Consider the following 21,299-nt stretch of genomic DNA (forward strand, 5'->3'; position numbering starts at 1 on the left):
TGCATCCTCATGGTGGCGTGTGTGATTGCAGTCATCCAAATGCCCGGTGCCAGAGGGGGGTCGGTGGGGGTCTTGGCCCCACCATGGACTCTGGACAGAGGTAGACGGACTTGATAATAGCGTGTAATTTTCTCAATCAAACCACTGCTGCCTGCTGTTTCTGATTGCTTTTAGACTGAAAAGCTGTCCATAACTGCTGGTCTAGGATCTGTTTTCTTTGTAATAATAGCATATTATTAGCGAGAAAGAGTTGGCAGAAGATTGCGCTCGTCAAATGATTCAATTTCCAACGTGTTTTCGCTTCGGTGAGTAACGTAGCCAATCACAGACAAGTGTGTTGATTTCTTGAACGCAATGGCCAATCACAGGTGTTTAAGTTAGAATCCACTCACCACTCAAGTTTTTGTCCAGTGCTGAAATCTGCATGCGCGCAAATCCTCTAACAAAGTGTAGACATTATGTAAATAAGAGATTCATTGTGTCGTCAGCTTCAAACTGATAACCGTTTGTTTTACTCATGTTTTCCCCTATTAACTCCAGTCATGAGGGGGTGTGTTCCGGCGGGACAATTGACGTCGATGCATACCTTCTATACGTATATCTGAAGCAAGAATCTGCCTGTGTTACTTAAGTTTTGTGGTTGTATTAATTAATGTGGCCTACAAAATACTTTATTTTGGATGCTGGTGTCAACATCAGACCTCTAAACTAGCCTAACCAGCGTGTCAGACTAACCTTGGTCAAGTTAGTCATACTTGTTGAATAACTTTTTCACTGTTTCCCAGCATGACTGTGCAAGATCAGCACCAAACAGCCACTAACTAGCAGAAACCAGCCTGAGCCAGCATGAAAATGTATGCAGGTGGTGTTGTCAACTGTGTGGCACATCCATATTCAAACCTCTTTGTGCATGCAGTCCAGATGTATTGTTCTGGAAGTGTACTTGATGCCACGTCAAGTCAAAATGGATCGGTTCTCAATCTTATCACGTGTAGAAATGAACGACCTTTGTTGCAGGTTTATGTTTCCACATTCATGTCCCCTGTCAGATTGTGTTATTATGCTGTCACATGAATGGACTTGCCTCTGTGCCCTGCCATGCATCAGTGGAAAATGCCTTCTCATTATTCCCCATGGCACACCACAGAGAAAATGTGCAAACTTCTCTGTCAAGAATTGTTAAGTCCCTTTCACATGATTCACACAAGGACTTCAGTGCACCTTTGACCTCCACTGAAAAGTTATGCAGATAGTGTCACAGAAAAGTGATTTCATGAAGTTGCTAGCAAGAAAGTAAGATGGTGAACATGTCCCAAATGGCACACTTTATTTGCACTTGAGGTCTTGCGGACTTACAATGGCAGCCGTGTATACATGTCCATTAAGTCCACGAGACCGTAGGATGCCCCATTTGTCATTTTAGGCTTTAGAGGGGTGCCTTTTCGCAGATATGCAGCAATTCTTCCTGACAGTCAAAGTGACATTACATCACAAAAGTGTGGACTCGAAGGAAGATTGAGAGGGCTTAGGGTTCCATTTGGGACAGGGACAGTGAAACTGTAACTGTATTTGTTTTAGTTTTGGGTCTGTGTGACATACTTTTTAGTTCAGTTTCCTGTGCTTCAGTTAATTTCTATGGTTTCTCATTGATTTGATTAACATTATTTTCACTGTTGTTCAACATCGTCTGTCCCAGAGGGTATACTGATGGAAAATGAGAGGATGGAATGGAGCCCTGTCACCTCGACTACAGTGGATGTGGATGCGCTGAACTCAGCACCCATAATATTATTTGAGGAATTTGAAGATAGCACCCTGCCTGTTTCGTCGCCCTGCGCTGAGCCTGTTTGTTTACCCAACACTAAGTTATTAATGTCTTTGATGTTCCCACCCTACGTTCCACTCCCTCTTCCTCTGCCTGTTCTGCATCGGCCAAGAAGTTTGTTCTTTAGAAATCTGCCTGTCCTGTATCAACAAAGGAGGCCATTTTTAGATGGCCAGAATCACCTTGTCCAGTATGAGCTTGTTAAAACCCTGCCCAGTCCTTCAGCCCTGTCCTCATTGCCTCTCACCAGCCCTTCGTCTCCTCCTGTGCTGTCTGCTCAGGGCATTGTGTATCCGGGCTGATTGTTCTTCAGCTCGACCCTAGACTGTTGGACCCATATGCTCCACCTAAAACATCCGAGCCCATCACTCAACCTCAGCCTGTTAATCTGTCGGCTCCACCGTAGCTCCTTGCCCCCTCAGCTCCACCGGGCTTCCTCGTCCCTCCGGCTACACCTTGAGTCATCACTCTGCCGTCGCTATGGACATGGGCTTTCGTCTATAATATGTCCCTCCACCCCTTTGGCTCCACCATGGCTCCTCCATCCCTTGACTTCACCGTGGGCTAACGTCCTGTGTTTCTGGCTGGGGTTTCCACCCTGGCTCCTCCTATCGCTAACTCATCCCTGTCTTCTGCTGTCGTCTCCTTCCTGGCCCTTCATGTTGTGTGCTCAGCCCTGGCTCCTGTGGTCATCCCCTGCTGTACATCCCCCACCCTAAGCCCTTTCCCGCCCTCCTCTGTTGGACTCTTTGTTTATTGTTGTTGGTGGGGGGTATGTTACAGGTAATCTGTGGGTTTGACATGTGTTTTCTGTTTCCTGTGTTTCAGTTAGTTTATATGGTTTCTCATTTATTTGATTATCATGTGCACCTGTCCTGTTATTCATTTCATTGATTGGTTTGTTTGTGTGTTTAAGCTCTTTGTTTCTTTCAGTTATTTTCTGTTCAGTTACCGGTTGTTCTGTTCATGCTTTGCCTTGTGTTTTGTTTGTTAGTGTTCAAGTTTAATACATCTACATGTAATATAATTATTTTGGCTGTAAATTATACCCTTAAAATGTGTTAGAAAATAATCATGTCTATTTGAATGTGTATTTTTCAATAATCTACTGAATTAAAAAAAAAATGGGACTTCATTACATTGGATTTTGATCATTTTTATTTTTTTGTAACTTAAACCAAAAGATATGATTATTCATAACAAGGGAATGGTTAGTCTGGCATCAGTACAAAACCAGTTTCATGTTATGTAACACTAGAGTTAAATACAAGAAACACTGATACATTATAAATATGACTGGATATGTTTAAAGTAATATAAAAATGGCATATATATTTATATTTGCACACCTGTGACAACATTTAACATTAAGTAGTTGTCAGTTAACTCTTACACACTTGAGTAACTATTACTATATGTCTAAATAATAAGTATGTATAAATGTATATTTAAATAGTTTATTAATCCTTTACTTACACTTTCTAAATGATCTGATGAACCACTGACAACTCCTAAATAACTGGTTTGTAAATAATGTAATAATTTAGAAATTATAAATTGATCATTTATACACATTATAGACATGCTTATAAATCAAGAATAAAGCATTTATAGCTGTATTTATAATCTGCTTAGTAATGTCTATTAATGCTTTATAAATGATGAATTAACTATTTACTAATGCTTAACTAATGCTTCATAGAGTGTAGTTATTATAAAGTGTTATCTCTTTAGGACCCACTTTAATATTAGAAATGCTTTCCAGCACTGAAGAAGGCCTGAAAACAAACGCTGAAGTGGCGTTTTTTCTGCTCTATATGTAACGAAGGCCAGCTAGTAAGAGCTGTGCGGGTAAACCTCACTCCCTTGACCTCAAGAGACATGCTAGCAACTGACGGTAGAGGCTATGTTCTTAAGCGTCCTTTCTGCAGCCAGTGTGCTGCTGTAGACTAACAACCAACTCCTGCTTGTATATACTCTTGTGTACTGTATGTTTATTTTGTTTATTATCCTTGTCGTTCGTTTTTCACAAAGCATTATTTTACTTTACTTCTGCTGTGATAATGAGACATCCACCCTTGCATTGTGTGTTTGTGCATTTTGTGGGCGGAGCAATGAAGGGAGGGGTGTGTTTGTTTCAAATATCAACAGCATTTCTCAAAAATCACTTATGGCACCTTTAAATATCAGCCAAAATATATTTAAAACCACATATGCAATATATTTTAAAGCCGATGTTTTTTTACACACTGAATTATGTTATTATGTGAATTAAGTTTCAGTGAGATTGATGCATCTCATCATATCAGAGCGGATGTGTTTATATTGATTATGATTAAACTTGTGTTACGTGCACACTGCTTTTTCTCAGGGAGATCAGAGTTTCTGATATGTTAAAGTTGCAGATTCTTATTTTTGGCCTCTTTCTCTTTCTTTTATTGAAAGTGGTGTTTTAAATTTCAAATTGCTTGAACTTTTGACAGTTACGTTACAAGGATGATTTCTGTGTGGTCGGCTGTGTGTATCTGTCTTCTGAGAGTGTGTTTGCACACATGCTGTAATTAAAGCTACATGTTATGAATGTGTTGTGATGTGGCAACATATTCCTCATACCGTGATTTAATTTAGCTGTCCCAAAGGGAGGTTTGTGAGGCAGACTGCACAACACTAATGGATGTTTGCCTTCATTGAATTACAGTGACGTGTGCACATGAGCGTTGTGCGTAAATGCTGTTTTACATAGGCTACCTGCTTAACTTTGAGCTCATGGGGGGGGGGGGGTAAATTGACCCTTTTTAATCACTAGTAGTACTGATCTTTATAAGTCAATGGTCATAAACAGTATAGTCAATAGAGGGTCAATGACAAATAAGAAGAGTGTCTCCAATAAAGCATCTGGTTGATTTTGAAAAACATTAACACAATACATTTAGACACAAAAAAAATCTTAATAATTTTTTTCCAAAAAGTTATGTATAAATTATTTTATGAATACATTACAGTTCAAAAATTTGCGGTCAGATATTATTTTCATGTATATGAAAGACGCCTCTTAAGATCACCAAGGCTAATATCATAAACATTTTACAAACGAACTTGTAACAAAAATTGTAACACTTTGTTTTACAGTGTCCTTGTTACATGTTACATGTAGTCACTATAGTAACTACATGCAACTAACCTTAACTACACCTTAATCCTAACCCTAACCTTATAGTAAGTACATGTAGTTTATTATTACTCAGTACTTAGATGTATAATTAAACTATAACACAGACACCTTAAATTCTCGTCGCTTTATAATATTAATATTGAACCACTGTACTCACATGAACTGATTTAAATATGTTTTTATTAGGGTGAGTAATAAATTACATTATTTTCATTTTTTTGGGTGAACTAACCCTTTAAAATGTTTTTCTTTTAAAGATTATCCTTTTATGAGAATTTTTTTTTCTTTATTATGATATCAGGGTAGTGTATCACCCTGACATTTTTTACTTTATGCCCCCCAAAAATTACAAAATTAATTTTAATTCAGAAATTAAAGGTGCAGTGTGTGAATTTTTTATCTAGTGGCGAGGTTGTGAATTGCAATCACTTAACACTCACCCCTCCCTTTCGAAGCACATAGAGATGCTATGGGGGCCGACACAGGGCAAAAATGTTGTCGTCTGAGACATCAGAGAGTAGCTGCTCTGTAGAGAAGTTTGTCTTTTAGGGTTACTGTAGAAATATGGCGGCATAAAATGGTGATTTCACAGTAAGGGGACTCGCGGTGTATGTAGATAGAAATGGCTCATTCTAAGGTAATAAAAACATAACGCTTATTTATGTAAGGTCTTTATACACCACTGAAAACATAGTTATGTATATAATATTGCATTTCTGTCAATAGATCCTCATAAATATTACACACTGCACCTTTAAGAACGCCATAGAAAATGTATATTCAAGTCATTGTTCAGTTAGTTTGAATTGCATTGTTAATTAATTGATTTTGAATCTGGACACAAAAAAGAAGAGTGTCCTGTCATTGACCCAGGGGTTATCAGAAAAAAAGAAGACTGTCCTGTCATTGACCCAGGGGTTAGCAGACTGATTTCTAGCTTCTCCTGTAGCCTAATATCAAAAATCAGCTCTGACGCATTATTGATGTTTTCTTCTAGCTGCCTTTTTCACAATCAAATGAAAACCAACAGTCCTGTTTCATTTCCAACCCAGATCGATTGATTGCATTCGGCCAGTAGACTAATCAGATTACAAAGGTCTAATTTGATTTTTGAGAGCAGGTACGAACTACTTGAGGACAGCTCAGGTGATTGGCTCAGACAGATGCCTCTCAAAATGAAAACACAAAAAGACTAGAAGCCGAAAGAAAGTCAAATATTCTTAATCAAGGTAGTCGAAGAGGAAATGAGACTTGTGTGTATGTCTCCTCATCCCAACCGGACCCTATTATTAAAGAAGAGGACAGGAACGTTTTGTTTCCTCCCCTCAGTATTCAGGATGTAATGTTTTCCGTCCTGCTCTTTTCTTAATAGTTTTGGAAATAAATTAAACTAGGAGATGAATGGAGGTCCATTTCTAAAGAGCACCCAGTGGAGGGAAGATAGATGAAGCTCATTACAGTTTATTGCCATTACACAAGATTACTTTGCTTTTGTCACTTCACACCTGAATTACAAACTATTACAGCTAGTCTTATTTAAACAAAACCAACTTTAGAGTTTTCTTTTAAATAATTTTTACAACAGAAACTCTTTTAAAATGTACAATATAACTAAACATTAAAGAGACCATATGATGATATTTTAAAAGTCAATATTTTGTTTATTGATGTAATAGAATAAAGTAAAGGGATAGTTCACCCAAATGAAAACATGTAATCAATTACTCACCCTCATGTTATTCTAGACTTTCATTCATCTTTGAAACACAAATGTGTTTCCGTTTCAAGCTCAAACGTGCTGTGTAATACGATAATGAACCTCATTGGTTCTCGTGGAAGCTCAAAATTTGCTGCGTAACACACGAGAATGAACCTCATTGGTTCTTGCAGAAGCTCAAAAATGCTGCGTAACACAAGAATGAACCTCATTGGTTCTTGCAGAAGCTCAAAAGTGTTGCGTAACACATTTACATTTACATTTATGCATTTAGCAGACGCTTTTATCCAAAGCGACTTACAACTTGGGAGTACACGAAGCGATTGGTTATGAAGTCGAGTAAGCGCAACAAGTGCCTGAAATACTGAGACCGTTTACAATGCTCAGTGTAGCACAGGCTAGAGTAGGGAGGGAAAAAAGGGGAAGAAAGAGGAAAGGAAAGTTTTTTTTTTTTATGAGGTCAAGTGGTCACGGAAGAGCTGAGTTTTTAATTGACTTTTGAATGTTGTCAATGATTCTGCGTTTCGGATGGCGGTGGGAAGATCGTTCCACCAGCTGGGAACGGTGAATGAGAATGTTCTGGAAAGGGATTTTTTGCCTCTCTGTGATGGTTCCACAAGCCGTCGCTCTTTAGCTGAGCGAAGGCTTCTGGTGGGGGTGTGGATTTGTAGAATCGAGTCAAAGTATCCAGGAGCTGAGCGCATGGTGGTTCTGTAGGCAAGTGTCAGCGCCTTAAACTTGATGCGAGCAGCGAGTGGTAGCCAGTGCAGAGAGATGAAGAGAGGAGTGACGTGGGTCCTTTTGGGCTCGTTGAAGACAAGACGTGCTGCTGCATTCTGTATCATTCGTAGTGTTTGGATAGCACAAGAGGGGAGTCCAGCCAGAAGCGCATTGCAGTAGTCACAAGAATGAGAACACAAGAATGAACCTCATTGCTTCTTGCAGAAGCTCAAACGTGCTGCGTAACACAAGAATGAACCTCATTGGTTCTTGCAGAAGCTCAAACGTGCTGTGTAACATGAGAATGAACCTCATTGGTTCTTGCAGAAGCCCAAACGTGCTGTGTAACATGAGAATGAACCTCATTGGTTCTTGCAGAAGCCCAAACGTGCTGTGTAACATGAGAATGAACCTCATTGGTTCTTGCAGAAGCCCAAACGTGCTGCGTAACATGAGAATGAACCTCATTGGTTCTTGCAGAAGCCCAAACGTGCTGCGTAACATGAGAATGAACCTCATTGGTTCTTGCAGAAGCCCAAACGTGCTGCGTAACACAAGAATGAACCTCTTTGGTTCTTGCAGAAGCTCAATCGTGCTGTGTAACATGAGAATGAACCTCATTGGTTCTTGCAGAAGCTCAAACGTGCTGCGTAACATGAGAATGAACCTCATTGGTTCTCGTGGAAGCTCAAGCGTGTTGCTTAACATGAGAATAAACCTCATTGGTTCTTGCAGAAGCTCAAAAGTGCTGCGTAACACAAGAATGAACCTCATTGGTTCTTGCAGAAGCTCAAATGTGCTGCGTAACACAATAATTTATCTCATTGGTTCTTGCAGAAGCTCAATCGTGCTGCGTGACACAAAAATGAACCTCATTGGTTCTCGTGGAAGCTCAAATGTGCTGCGTAACATGAGAATGAACCTCATTGGTTCTCGTATGTCAAGATTGAGCTTGTTTATATGTGAATAAAAGCCTTAAAACTATTTATAATAAAGCGATTGAGTCACTTCAGAAAAATTTTGACTAAACCTCAAAATTCATATGGATTAGTTTTATGATCTCTATTAACTTTTTGAAGTAAGTCGCGTAGACTGTCAATGGAGGGACAGAAATGTCTTTGTGTTTATTCATTATTGAGTGATGACATTTTTTTTTTTCCATCAACCTTTTAACATGCTTTAATGTCCAAAAACACATGTATAGTATTTTTCACATATAGTTTCACGTATTTTTGTATTTTGTAACACCTCTTTTCCCACGCACGTAAACACGCTGATTTCTACAAAGCCCTTCCTTTCCCTTGTCATAAATTCAAGCTTCAGCTTGCAAGGCTTCTAAAGCAATTGTAACACAAACAGTTAATAATATCAACAATAATGATAATGAAATAATGAAATTAAGTTGTGTTAAATGTTCAGCATTTTTTTTCCCGCTCCTTTTAATTAAGTTAAAAAAAAAAAACATCCAGTGTGGATCGATAGTAACTTTCATCTGCAAACTGGCCTTTGTTATAGTCAGTAAGCCAATTCTTTCTACCCATTTCCACACCTCTTTTAACATGTGAAGGCATACATTTTATTTTGCATTCTTCAGTAAGACAAAACGTTCAGTTCTCAAAGGACAGTGACATTTGACCAAGGCTTTTGGGGTCAGTTGACCTTGTCCATTGAGCAGTATAACTCCTCCAGCTGCTGTCCCTTGTCTTTCATGTCTAAAGGAGTTTTGGGTTGACCTGCAGTCAAGTCAGAGCTAATTTCACTCAAGGACTGGCCAACACTGACGCTTATTATTCTGGCAAAAGAACTGCCCACTTAGAAAGGACATTTTTACGTGATTTTTAGGGCCTGGTCTGAAATGAATATCATAGCAATAGACGTTAATGCAACATAGTTCTTGGCAATATGTGTAAATAGTAATTGGATGCAATTTATACTTTTGTTTATACTATTCTATACTATTTTGACAGATACATACTATTTGCTCGTCAGTATTGTTGTACATAATATAATATACACAATAATAACAGAGTGAAATTATTATATTTATTAAAATTATTAAATGGATGGCGCCTTAATGGGACAATAAAAGCCCTCCCTACACCTATCCCTACCCCTACACAATAAATGCTTTTATTATTACTAAACATTTAGTTAGCACTTTATTTCCAATTTTAGAAAAAAAAATTTATTAAAAGTAATTGCCTTTCCGATGTGATATGTGATGGGAAAAGAGAGAAGAGTAAGCTCTGCAAAAGGCGGATTCGAACCCGCGTCGATCGTGTCAAAACCTAGATCTTTAAGCCTTATGCTTTACTGACTACACCGCTAAAAACATTGAAATATGCCTGTTATTTCTTTAATCTTGTTTTTCCCAAACAGGCATTGTTAGGCTGAGGTATTGCGAATAGCACTTGCCAACAAGGCACGCTATTTGCACTTGGTGTAAATAGACACTCCGTAACATAAACTAGCAATAAAAAATACTTCTAAAGCATTTATTAATCTTAGTTAAGGTTAAATTGAACATTTACTAATACATTATTAAAATCAAAGTTGTATCTGTTAATATTTAATGGACCTGACACGATATGAACTAACAATGAACAGTTGTATGTTTCTTGATAACAATAACAAAGAGGACTAAATACTGTAACTATGTATAAACTATATTGCTCGTTTTTAGCTCATGCATTAGCTATATTTAACTAATGAGACCTTATGGACACTTGTCACATTTCCGGGCTTCTCAGAAGCAGAGGTCGTCACAGTTGGGTAAACTTCTATAGCGGTGAACAAGAGACGACAGCAAATATAGTTTTGGAATTTAATTTCCTCCAACAGCAAAAGAAACCAAATCTGTGATAACTTCGACGACTTTCCAAAAGAGGGAAATGAATGAAAATGTGAAAAACTTAACTAGATTTGTGATGTTTGTAACTGTGGAAACGCATCATCAAGGTCTGTGAAAAGGGTCCATGGGAAAATATATATTTTTATATATATATATATATATTTATATTATTTTTTATAATATATATTTAAAATACAATAATTTTATATCAGGCTACAGTTGAAGTCAATAATATCTGTCTGCAGAGCAGCAGAGCCACAGTTTCACCCCAGCAGTTTCACAGCAGTTAGAACGTGGTAAATCGTGAATGTGGTAAATCATGGTAAAGCATGGTAAACTAAATCATGCTTGAATCATGGTAAATCATGCTAGAACGTGGTAAATCATGGTAAACTATGGTAAGTCATGCTAGAATGTGGTAAATCATGGTAAATTATGGTAAACTATGGTAAACTAAATCATGCTAAAATGTGGTAAATCATGGTAAACTATTGTAAGTCATGCTAGAATGTGGTAAATCATGGTAAATTATGGTAAACTAAATCATGCTAGAATCATGGTAAATCATGCTAGAACGTGGTAAATCATGGTAAGTCATGCTAGAATGTGGTAAATCATGGTAAATTATGGTAAACTATGGTAAACTAAATCATGCTAGAATCATGGTAAATCATGCTAGAATGTGGTAAATCATGGTAAACTATGGTAAATCATGCTAGAACGTGGTTAATCATGGTCAACTATTGTAAATCATGCTAGAAAGTGGTAAATCGTGGTAAACTGTGGTAAATCATGCTAGAACGTGGTAAATCATGCTAGAACGTGGTTAATTATGGTCAACTATTGTAAATCATGCTAGAACGTGGTAAATCATGGTAAACTGTGATAAATCATGCTAGAAACATGGTAAATCATGCTAGAACGTGGTAAATTGTGAATGTGGTTAATCATGGAAACTGGTAAATCATGCTAGAATGAGGTAAATCATGGTAAATTATGATAAACTATGGTAAATCATGCTAGAATCATGGTAAATTGTGCTAGAACGTGGTAAATCATGGTAAACTGTGGTAAATCATGTTAGAAACATGGTAAATCATGCTAGAACGTGGTAAATCGTGAATGTGGTAAATCATGGTAAATCATGATAGAATCATGGTAAATCATGCTAGAACATGGTAAATCGTGAATGTGGTAAATCATAGTAAAGTATGGTAAACTAAATCAAGCTAGAATCATGGTAAATCATGCTAGAACGTGGTAAATCATGGTAAACTATGGTAAATCATGCTAGAAACATGGTAAATCATGGTAAACTATGGTGAATCATGCTAGAAACATGGTAAATCATGCTAGAACGTGGTAAATCGTGAATGTGGTAAATCATGGTAAACTATGGTAAATCATGCTAGAACGTGGTAAATCGTGAATGTGGTAAATCATGGTAAACTATGGTAAATCATGCTAGAACGTGGTAAATCGTGAATGTGGTAAATCCTGGTAAACTATGGTAAATCATGGAAACTATGGTAAATCATGCTAGAATGTGGGAAATCATGGTAATGGTAAACTATGGTAAACCACGCTAGAATCATGGTTAATCATGCTAGAACGTGGTAAATCGTGAATGTGGTAAATCATGGTAAACTATGGTAAATCATGCTAGAACGTGGTAAATCGTGAATGTGGTAAATCATGGTAAACTATGGTAAATCATGCTAGAACGTGGTAAATCATGAATGTGGTAAACTATGGTAAATCATGCTAGAACGTAGTAAATCGTGAATGTGGTAAATCATGGTAAACTATGGTAAATCATGGAAACTATGGTAAATCATGCTAGAATGTGGTAAATCATGGTAAACTATGGTAAACCACGCTAGAATCATGGTTAATCATCCTAGAACGTGGTAAATCGTGAATGTGGTAAATCATGGTAAACTATGGTAAATCATGCTAGAACGTGGTAAATCATGAATGTGGTAAACTATGGTAAATCATGCTAGAACGTAGTAAATCGTGAATGTGGTAAATCATGGTAAACTATGGTAAATCATGGAAACTATGGTAAATCATGCTAGAATGTGGGAAATCATGGTAATGGTAAATCATGGTAAACTATGGTAAACCACGCTAGAATCATGGTTAATCATGCTAGAACGTGGTAAATCGTGAATGTGGTAAATCATGGTAAACTATGGTAAATCATGCTAGAACGTGGTAAATCATGAATGTGGTAAACTATGGTAAATCATGCTAGAACGTAGTAAATCGTGAATGTGGTAAATCATGGTAAACTATGGTAAATCATGGAAACTATGGTAAATCATGCTAGAATGTGGGAAATCATGGTAATGGTAAATCATGGTAAACTATGGTAAACCACGCTAGAATCATGGTTAATCATGCTAGAACGTGGTAAATCGTGAATGTGGTAAATCATGGTAAACTATCATGCTAGAATGTGGTAAATCATGGTAAACTATACTAAATCATGGTAAACTATGGTAAACCACGTTAGAATCATGGTAAATCATACTAGAACGTGGTTAATCATGGTAAATCATGCTAGAATGTGGTAAATCGTGAATGTGTAAATCATCTATGTTAAATCCTAGTAAGCTATGGTAAATCATGAAATTATTCTGTAACATGCATCTCGGCGACATAAAACTCTCACGACGAAATACGCATGCGCGGGCAAAACTACTGTGGGGTAAAACTGTAGTTGGGGTAAAACTGTGGCTCTGCGGCCCAGCAGTCAGACCCTTCTCGTTGAAGTAGATCTGCAGCTCATCGGGGCCCCCTGCTGGTCTGGGGCTCTGGGCAAACGTCTGTCTGGTGTACGGTGCATGTGAACGCCTGTAAAATCTACAATGGTTTTGAAAGCAATCCAGTCTAAGTTGCAGAAGTGAACCATTATTAATTAAAACCGTGTTTTAAACGGGATTGTCATTTCAGTTCGAAATGATGTTTGCTCTGAGGGCATCAGCGTCTTTGTGCTATGATCAGTCCCTTCTGCTTGGTGGTAGTGATATATTTAGGCATCTAGGCTGCTAAAACAGATATTACAGATTCTGCTCTTGCATCTTGTTCCATTCCTTTAAACAAGACATTTAACCTTGAGTTTCTCCTGAAGGATTTTTCCATTCTACAGTAGAATGTGCAAAATGATAACTATAGATCAATTTTAAATACCATCACTTTATCTTTGTTTATTGACCTTCTATATTGACTGTTGTACGTTTTATCAGTCTTCTTGGTCCAGGGCTATCTCTCCATCATTTCCTGTTCTTTTGACCTTCATTATCGCTCCTAGGGTCGGTTTAGTCTCTCTTTTCCTGCCATATGTTCTGCCCATTCACATTCATCCCTGTGCGGTGATGATTTTGGCATCAAAACATAGGTGGGAAACATTTATCATGCTGAAATGTCCATAGAATTCATCCGACACATTTGATTGAAGCTGATGTAGTTTAGTCGCACACACAGTGGTCGTATAGAGTTTTGTAGGCATTTCTCGTTAACCTAACTCTTATTTGTTTTTGTGTTTTCAGGGTGTTGATGGAGAGCCTTTCGAATGACAGCCGGGACAGTGGTAATCACAGGTGGAATTCTAGCTACAGTAATCTTACTGTGCATTATCGCTGTACTGTGTTACTGTAGGCTGCAGGTGAGACTCTTTTGCTGTCATTTTGTTTCTGTGTGTGTTTTTCTCAGTCTGTCTTATAGGCAGGGCCGTAACCAACATAGACATTGAGGGGGACAAGTCCTTAAAAAGGTTTAAAAGTTACATTTTTAGTTTGATCTGCCTCAGCTTCAAAAAAGCATATATGAGGGCGGATTAGAACCTATGACACTGTATACAAAAATACTACCACCACACCACTAGCGAATTCAAATGTGAACAATGGATCTATGTATTTCTTCACTAACGTGAAGAATCTTGGGACACAATATATTTGACGCAAATTAATACAAATATTATTTGCAAATAGTCCCAAAATGATTATTTCCCAACTAGAATTAGACCTATAATTGAATTCACTCTTCTGTTTCTTTATGCTTTATAAAAAATAAAAAATAAATTATATAATGCTGTGTTTTGGTACCTTTTCTTCCTTTAGGAAATAGTGACATGGTCTTCTTTTTCTGTAGTTCCTGTTAGATCTCATCGTGTTTTCTGTAAAGCAAGTGGCTGCTTGTCACAAACACTAACATCACGTCAAAACTGAAAGTCAGGAAGTATTATGTTTTTCAGATGTTTTGTTTTTGTTATTTGAATTGACACTGAAACAACTGTTTTGCAGTAAAATTGGCAGCCATTGCATGTAACCAAGTTACATAATCAGAAATAATCTCATAGTGGGAAACAGTGACAAATGTATGTATAAATGAAATTCATGATGGAACTTTTTTTCACTCTTTGTAATGTAATTCAGTTACAAGAAGTGACTACCGTTTAAAAGTTTGGTGTCGGTAAGATTTTCAAATTATGAAATTATTCAGCAAGGACACAGTAAGTTGATCAAAAGTGACAGTAAACATATTTATAATGTTAAAAAAGATATCTGTATTTAAAATAAATGCTGTCATTTTTTAACTTTCTATTGTAAAATGGTTTACAGTTTCCACAAAAATATTAAGCAGCACAACAGTTTCAACATTGATAATATCAATCAGCATTTCTGAAGGATCATGTGACACTGAAGACTGGAGTAACTTTCTAAAACTTGAGAAGTACTAAATATCCCAAAGGGCAGAAAATACTTTCCAATTAAATGAATATGTATTATAGTTTAAATGTATATGAAATAAATAGTTAAAGGGGCTATATGCGTTTTTCTGAAATTTAAACTCGCGACTGACACCTGTGGCCAAAAAACAGAACTGCTCTTATTTTCTGCTCGCTCTCGCAGCGGTGGTGACGTCACATCCGCAGACAGCGCGGGAAAAAAACGACCCGCCAGAAAATAGGAAAAATAGGATCCAGGCTTATAGGTGCACCCACTGTGAGCGGACAAGGTGTCAGTATGCTCATCAGGAGATGTTTGAGTCATAAATGGTAAAATAAAAAGGCTATTGTTATGTTTATTTTGGGGAAAAAGTTGCATATAGCCCCTTTAAGAGTGCATTTTAAATTTAGGACCATTTAGGACATATCTATGTAATTTTATAATTGGTTCTGTTGTTTTTGGTTAAAGTCTACTACCGAATATCAAGTATTTATATTTATATAAAATATATTTTTACTCTTTCCCATAACATGAAAGTCAATTGGGTCCTAAACAACTTTGATTGGATTTTGGGTGAACTATCCATTTAATGCCTTTCGATTTTACATATATACTAAGTTATTTTGTATAATTTACCCTTAAACTCATACCTCGGGTCATTATCGACCCGGGACGTCATTCATTACCCTCCCCCTGATTGATTTTGTTAGACATCAACCTTCTTAGCATTTTTCAATCTATTCATTAACAGTTTAAACAATATAACAAGAGGTATGTAATAGTGCAAGTATATTTTTTCTGCGCCACAATAATTGAATTTCTGATTACTCAATGGCCCTGTTTACACCTGGTATTAAAGGCACACTATGTCATTTTCCCTGGAAATCGAGGGTTCTTGTGGTGTTTGGATATTTAAATCCAAAAATCTCACATAGGGCGCATTTAAGAAGAGTTTTCATCGATCGGATCACAAATGGACTATGCTAAATACAGGTGTAAATGGGTCTAAAACGTTTTGAGCTTGCCCACTTTCGACCACATCCAGACCACCACCACGCTCATGTGGTCGAATGCGTTCAAACGGCCACAAAAGACACCTAGTCTCCGCCTACTGACCTAACATGTAAACATAATGGGAAGTGCGATATCCAGACAGGATTTAAACTTCGTTAACTGAAGACTCAAGCTTGGTTTGACGACGAAAAACGTACCAAGCACAATGTTCTCTCATCATTCCTGATTTCTAACACGCACTCACAGCGTGCGGCGTGGTCTTGCGTCTGTCAGAGCAGAAACTAAAGCAGCTGCTCTCTGTGTGTTTTTCTGTCATCTCCGTATGTTCGTATGTAAATTGTATTAGCTTATTTTGTCAATTAGATCGGAAGATCTAAGTCCATACATTTACCCACCCATAGACCCTCTTCTAGAAGAACACCAGGTGGAAATAGGAATGTCTTCCTCATCTAATTTGGTTGATCCAATCAACCAAAACGCATCTTAATATCTGGTGTAAACAGGGCCAATAAGTGCAATTCACCTTTATTCTTCAAGGTTGCAATGTCGGATACAAAATGATGACGTGATGTTTCATTCATAATTACTGCAGGGATAAAACTAAAGTATCATAAGCGAAACTTGAAATGGCTCAGTGATTTACTGCAGAGCAAGTACTGTATGCAATCAAATATTAGTGTCACTGTCACTTGAAGGTGGATCCGGTCATTTAGATGACTTATTCTTTGTCATTGTTATTTAAATATCAACGGGGTTTAATCTATTGCGGCCGTTAGAGAGCCATATGTGTTAGATATAGATCTGGGTCGCTAAAGACCAGAATATGTATTAATGACTGTTGAAACATTCATGCATTTAAGCTGACACACTCTCTCCTTACACCCCTCTAGTACTATTGCTGTAAGAAGGAGGAGTCGGAGTCAGAGGAGGAGGAGCCTGACTTCGCCGTCACGTCTCGTCTGCCGCCGGTGCATTCAAATCACAACATCCTGGCGGCCACTGTCCCCACGGCAACCACCCCCAATGGGCCTGCCCTCTTCACGCCGCCGCCGGCACGAAAACTGACACGCTCGCAGACGTACTGCCCGTCCTGCACGCATTACGACCTGCCATTTTACCTGCAGCAGCCAGACGGCCTGCGAAATGGTGGCGAACGCATTAGCTACCGCAGCGTGCATCAGCAGGATTTGGGGCCCTCCCCGCTGCCCACTTTGCTGCCCGCCCCAATGCCCACCCAGCTGCCGACGCCACTACCCAACTACCACAAACTAAACCTCAGCCGCTCCGTCACCATGAGGGAGATGTTCACACGAAGCTGCAGCATTAGCACTGACGTGTAGGCAGCCATCCAAACGTTTTATGCTAGATGCTAATGGCTAACTGTGGCAACAGACTCAATTCTCATTGAAAAACATAATTCAGCATTCAAGCTCTAACACTTGCCTGCGTAAAAACAATGTCCTCTGGAAAACTCCCAGAGTGCAGAGCTTTCAGGAAGACAGCCCAGTGTGTCTGTGCCTAACTGGGAACTATAAAGGCAGAAATGGGGTAAGAGCAGAGATTTGGAGCCCCTCGCCCTCCCTCAACCCCTCTGCTTCACTCCAGAATCCCTTGTTTTGTGTTATCAGTCATTGAAAAGGAGATCCGAGACACAATGGGACACCTTTCCTTACATTTGTTTGGGGAAAAAATGCAACAATACACAGAAAACGGTGGCATCTTGAATTTTTCAATATAGAGTCTGTATTGAAACTTTTGTATTGTTCATTCATGTAGCTGGAGAAGTTTTAGCTGAATATTAACTGATATAGCCGCGGACACATACAGGACAACTTACGAAAAGCCCTAAGCGGCTGCAATAAAACTGCTAGATCAAAATGTGACATCATCAGACAACAACGTGATGTAGGCGTTTGATTTTGAAGTGGCGTACGGGATGAGAGGCATTATTTTTTACTGACAAAAGTTATTGAGTTACCGAGTTATTGAGATTCTAAATATGAATAGGTGTTTTCACAATTGCAAACTATTTCTTCTGTTTTGGATGTTTAAACGATTTGTTCTTCTTTATTCCCATTTCTCCCATCTGAAAAGGTACAGGTTTTTGTTTCACCTGCATTGACATGTCATGATTGCCATTGATTTTTTTATTATTATTTTTACAATCGGGATGGATAAAAAGGCCAATTTGGTTTCATGGGCTACATTTGCTCTTTCTAAACGCTGCTTGTTGGACTATGAAGAGAACATCTTCAGCCAGAAGGGTTTTCTTTCTCTCTCTCTCCTGTTCATGCTTACAGAGACGTCAATTAGCCTATTTCCTGCGTAGTTGATGTGAAAACAAGTGGGGCGTTGCACCGACTTTCTTCTTTTTAATAATGACGGTGATTATCAAGAATATTTGTTCTGTTTCTAGTTTTGAAAGTGATATTCTTCTCTCTCTGGGTGTGTAGCCGCACACTACAGCCCTGCCGGTGACATTGACTTCTGTGATAATCACCATGTGCTTGTGAAGTGATTTAAATTCTCTCTCCTAGCTCTTCTTTCACTCATTGGGACCCTTTTCAATCTCACACTGTCTCTCTCATGCGGCGCACATACACGTTTCAGTGCCTGTTAATACCAACTGTATTATTATTATTATTATTAGTTCTGAATTGTTTTTGCATCACTACTTTATCACAGTATTTTTGTTTCGGACAGGTAAATAATATTGTTTCATGTTCTAAAGTGATGCCGAAATGTTCCTGTAATTGATAATACAATTAAGAATAATGTGGATAATAAATTGGTCGAAAATGTTTTGGCATGTTTTAAAGTTGAAAATGAAGTGAAACTCATAGTTGCTTTTATAACCAACGTTATATTTCAACCTGTTGGATCTGATTCCAGTTGGAACATGTCTCTACCTGTAATATAACGCAGGCTCATTTATTTAGTTAGTCCACTAGAGGTGAGTTTGAAATAGAACCCATGTGCAGTTCATTGATACAATCTAAGGTGAACAAAGCAAGACAATGACTGAAGTAAACTTGACTGAGCACATAACATAGACATAATATAAATTGATAACTGGACTCACTGACAGTGGGTCACAATGCCAATACAGACAAGCCAACAATGGACACATGAGGGCTATTTATACAAAAGGAATGAACGACTAACAAAAAGCACCTAAACACAATGAACCAATGACTGAACCAATCAGAACATGACACATTAAGCAAGAACGCACATGACAAGATCACAAGAGGGCAAGGGAGTCACATGACTATAAAAACTACAAAAATATAAAAATAATGAAAACATATACTAGCATTTAGCATTATATAAACTGAATCAGATGAATTATATGAATTTGAATGTCAAAATTTTTCTTCACAACTCTTGCCTCAAAAGTTTTTTTGTGAATGTCCTGTGGTAAGTCACATTTTAGGCTTAGCAATTGGAATTATTGTTATTTCTGACATTTGCATGACTTTCTTTTTCCAGCCGAACACATTCTGAGTTATATTTAAAAAATACACTGGCTCTTCCAAGCTTTACAGTAAATGGAAAATGAGAATTTGAAGGTCAAAAAAGCACATCCATGTAATATAGGGGCCAAGCACAAAGAAGGCACAATAAGTCATGGCTGAGCGTATCAGACCAACTGCAACAATTAGCAATTAAAGGCATATAAGATTACTAAAGGCTCAGTAATGCAGGTTTGCACTGCACAACATCAGGAAGATCAGACCATTCTTAACAGAGCAGGCTTGACTACTGCAATGCACTGCAATGCACTTCTGGCTGGTCTTGCATCGTGTGCAATTAAAACGCTTCAAATGATTCAGAACGCAGCGGCATGTCTTGTCTTCAATGAGCCCAAAAGGGCCCACGTCACACCTCTCCTCATCTCCCTGCACTGGCTACCACTCGCTGCTCGCATCAAGTTTAAGGCTTTGACACTTGCTTATGGATCCACCACAAGCTCAGTAACCGCATTCTTGCACTCGCTCCTACCAGTCTACACCCCCACCAGAAGCCTTCGCTCAGCAAAGGAGCGACAGCTCGTGGTGCCACCACAGAGAGGCACGAAATCACTCTCCAGAACATCTTCGTTCACTATTCCTTGCTGGTGGAACGATCTCCCCACCTCCATCCGGAATGCTGAATCACTGACAACATTCAAAAGACAGTTGAAAACTCATCTCTTCCGTGAGCACTTAACCTCATCTTAACAACATTCAAAAGACAGCTGAAAACTCTTCCGTGAGCACTAGCTTATGCTACTCTAAGCAGTGTCCAAAACGTAGAATTTCAGGCACTTTTTGTGATTATTCGCCTCTTCATGACGGATCGCTTCCTGTATTCCTCAGTTGTAAGTCGCTTTGGATAAAAGCATCTGCTAAATTAAATGTAAATGGTTGAAAAAGCACAAATACAGTCTAGTAATATGATTTAATAGTTTATCATTTTTTGGCCAATAATTGGCACTGTGATTAAATTGATGTGTGGTCAGATTAAGGTGACATTGACACATGCAAAGTTTGGTGTCAATGTCAAAGCATTGCAGAGATACAGCCTCAAAGTCATTTTGGCATCATGCCATCAAATATGTTGATGTGGTATACAATAACGGTTTCGTCTATCGACACAAAATCCATAACTTTTTACCAGCATGGTATGAAGATGATGTGATTCCTTTTTTGATGAAAATCGGACCAACGGTCTAGAAGGAGTTTGAAAAAGTAGGTTTTAAAGAAAATCAAAATGGCGGACAGGAAGTCTGGCCGACTATGGAAAAATTGGCAAAATAAGACCAGTTTCATTACAATAGGCTAAATTAATCAAAAGTTATTATTATATATAACTTTTGACCGCGAGGTGGCGCTGCCCCAAAAACATTTTGAGTAGGCCTACCGTCAGGACAAAACATAGGCAGCTGACTTGTTGCCTCGCTGCCCTATCAGGCAAGGACTTTGCAGGCAGCGTTTGCGCACGAAGGTACCTGATTTCGGTTAGACTTCTGAGGTAGCGTAACGGTTTAATGATCTACATTCTACAGCAAAATAAAGACAACTTTGGTGAAAACCATGCAAATATTTAATTAATACAAGAGTAATTTCTCACTAGAACTAAAACGTTGGTCAAAAACATAAACAAAAACAAACTAACCCCCAACCACAACTTTTAGATGCCATCTTTATTTTTCTAGCTCAACTGTCAGAGAATGGAAAGCACAGAATTGTGGTCTATCAAAGGCAGCGAAGGATGCATTT

The 21,299-nt window shown here is 38.2% G+C and overlaps 1 protein-coding gene across 1 annotated transcript in view; it reads left to right on the top strand.

Moving 5' to 3' along the window:
• The window catches only part of LOC307118363 (protein FAM163B-like), a 35,298-nt gene extending 15,988 nt beyond the window's left edge, over positions 1-19,310 (top strand). Inside the window, exons 2-3 of the mRNA XM_079803975.1 lie at positions 13,843-13,958; positions 16,926-19,310. Coding sequence (XP_079660101.1) covers positions 13,866-13,958; positions 16,926-17,375 — 543 coding nt within the window. The 5' untranslated portion in view covers positions 13,843-13,865 and the 3' untranslated portion in view covers positions 17,376-19,310. The remainder of the gene's footprint in view (positions 1-13,842; positions 13,959-16,925) is intronic.
• The last annotated feature ends 1,989 nt before the right edge of the window (positions 19,311-21,299 follow it).

Source organism: Gobio gobio (genome assembly GCF_949357685.1).
Source record: "Gobio gobio genome assembly, chromosome: 22".
Lineage (NCBI taxonomy): Eukaryota > Metazoa > Chordata > Actinopteri > Cypriniformes > Gobionidae > Gobio > Gobio gobio.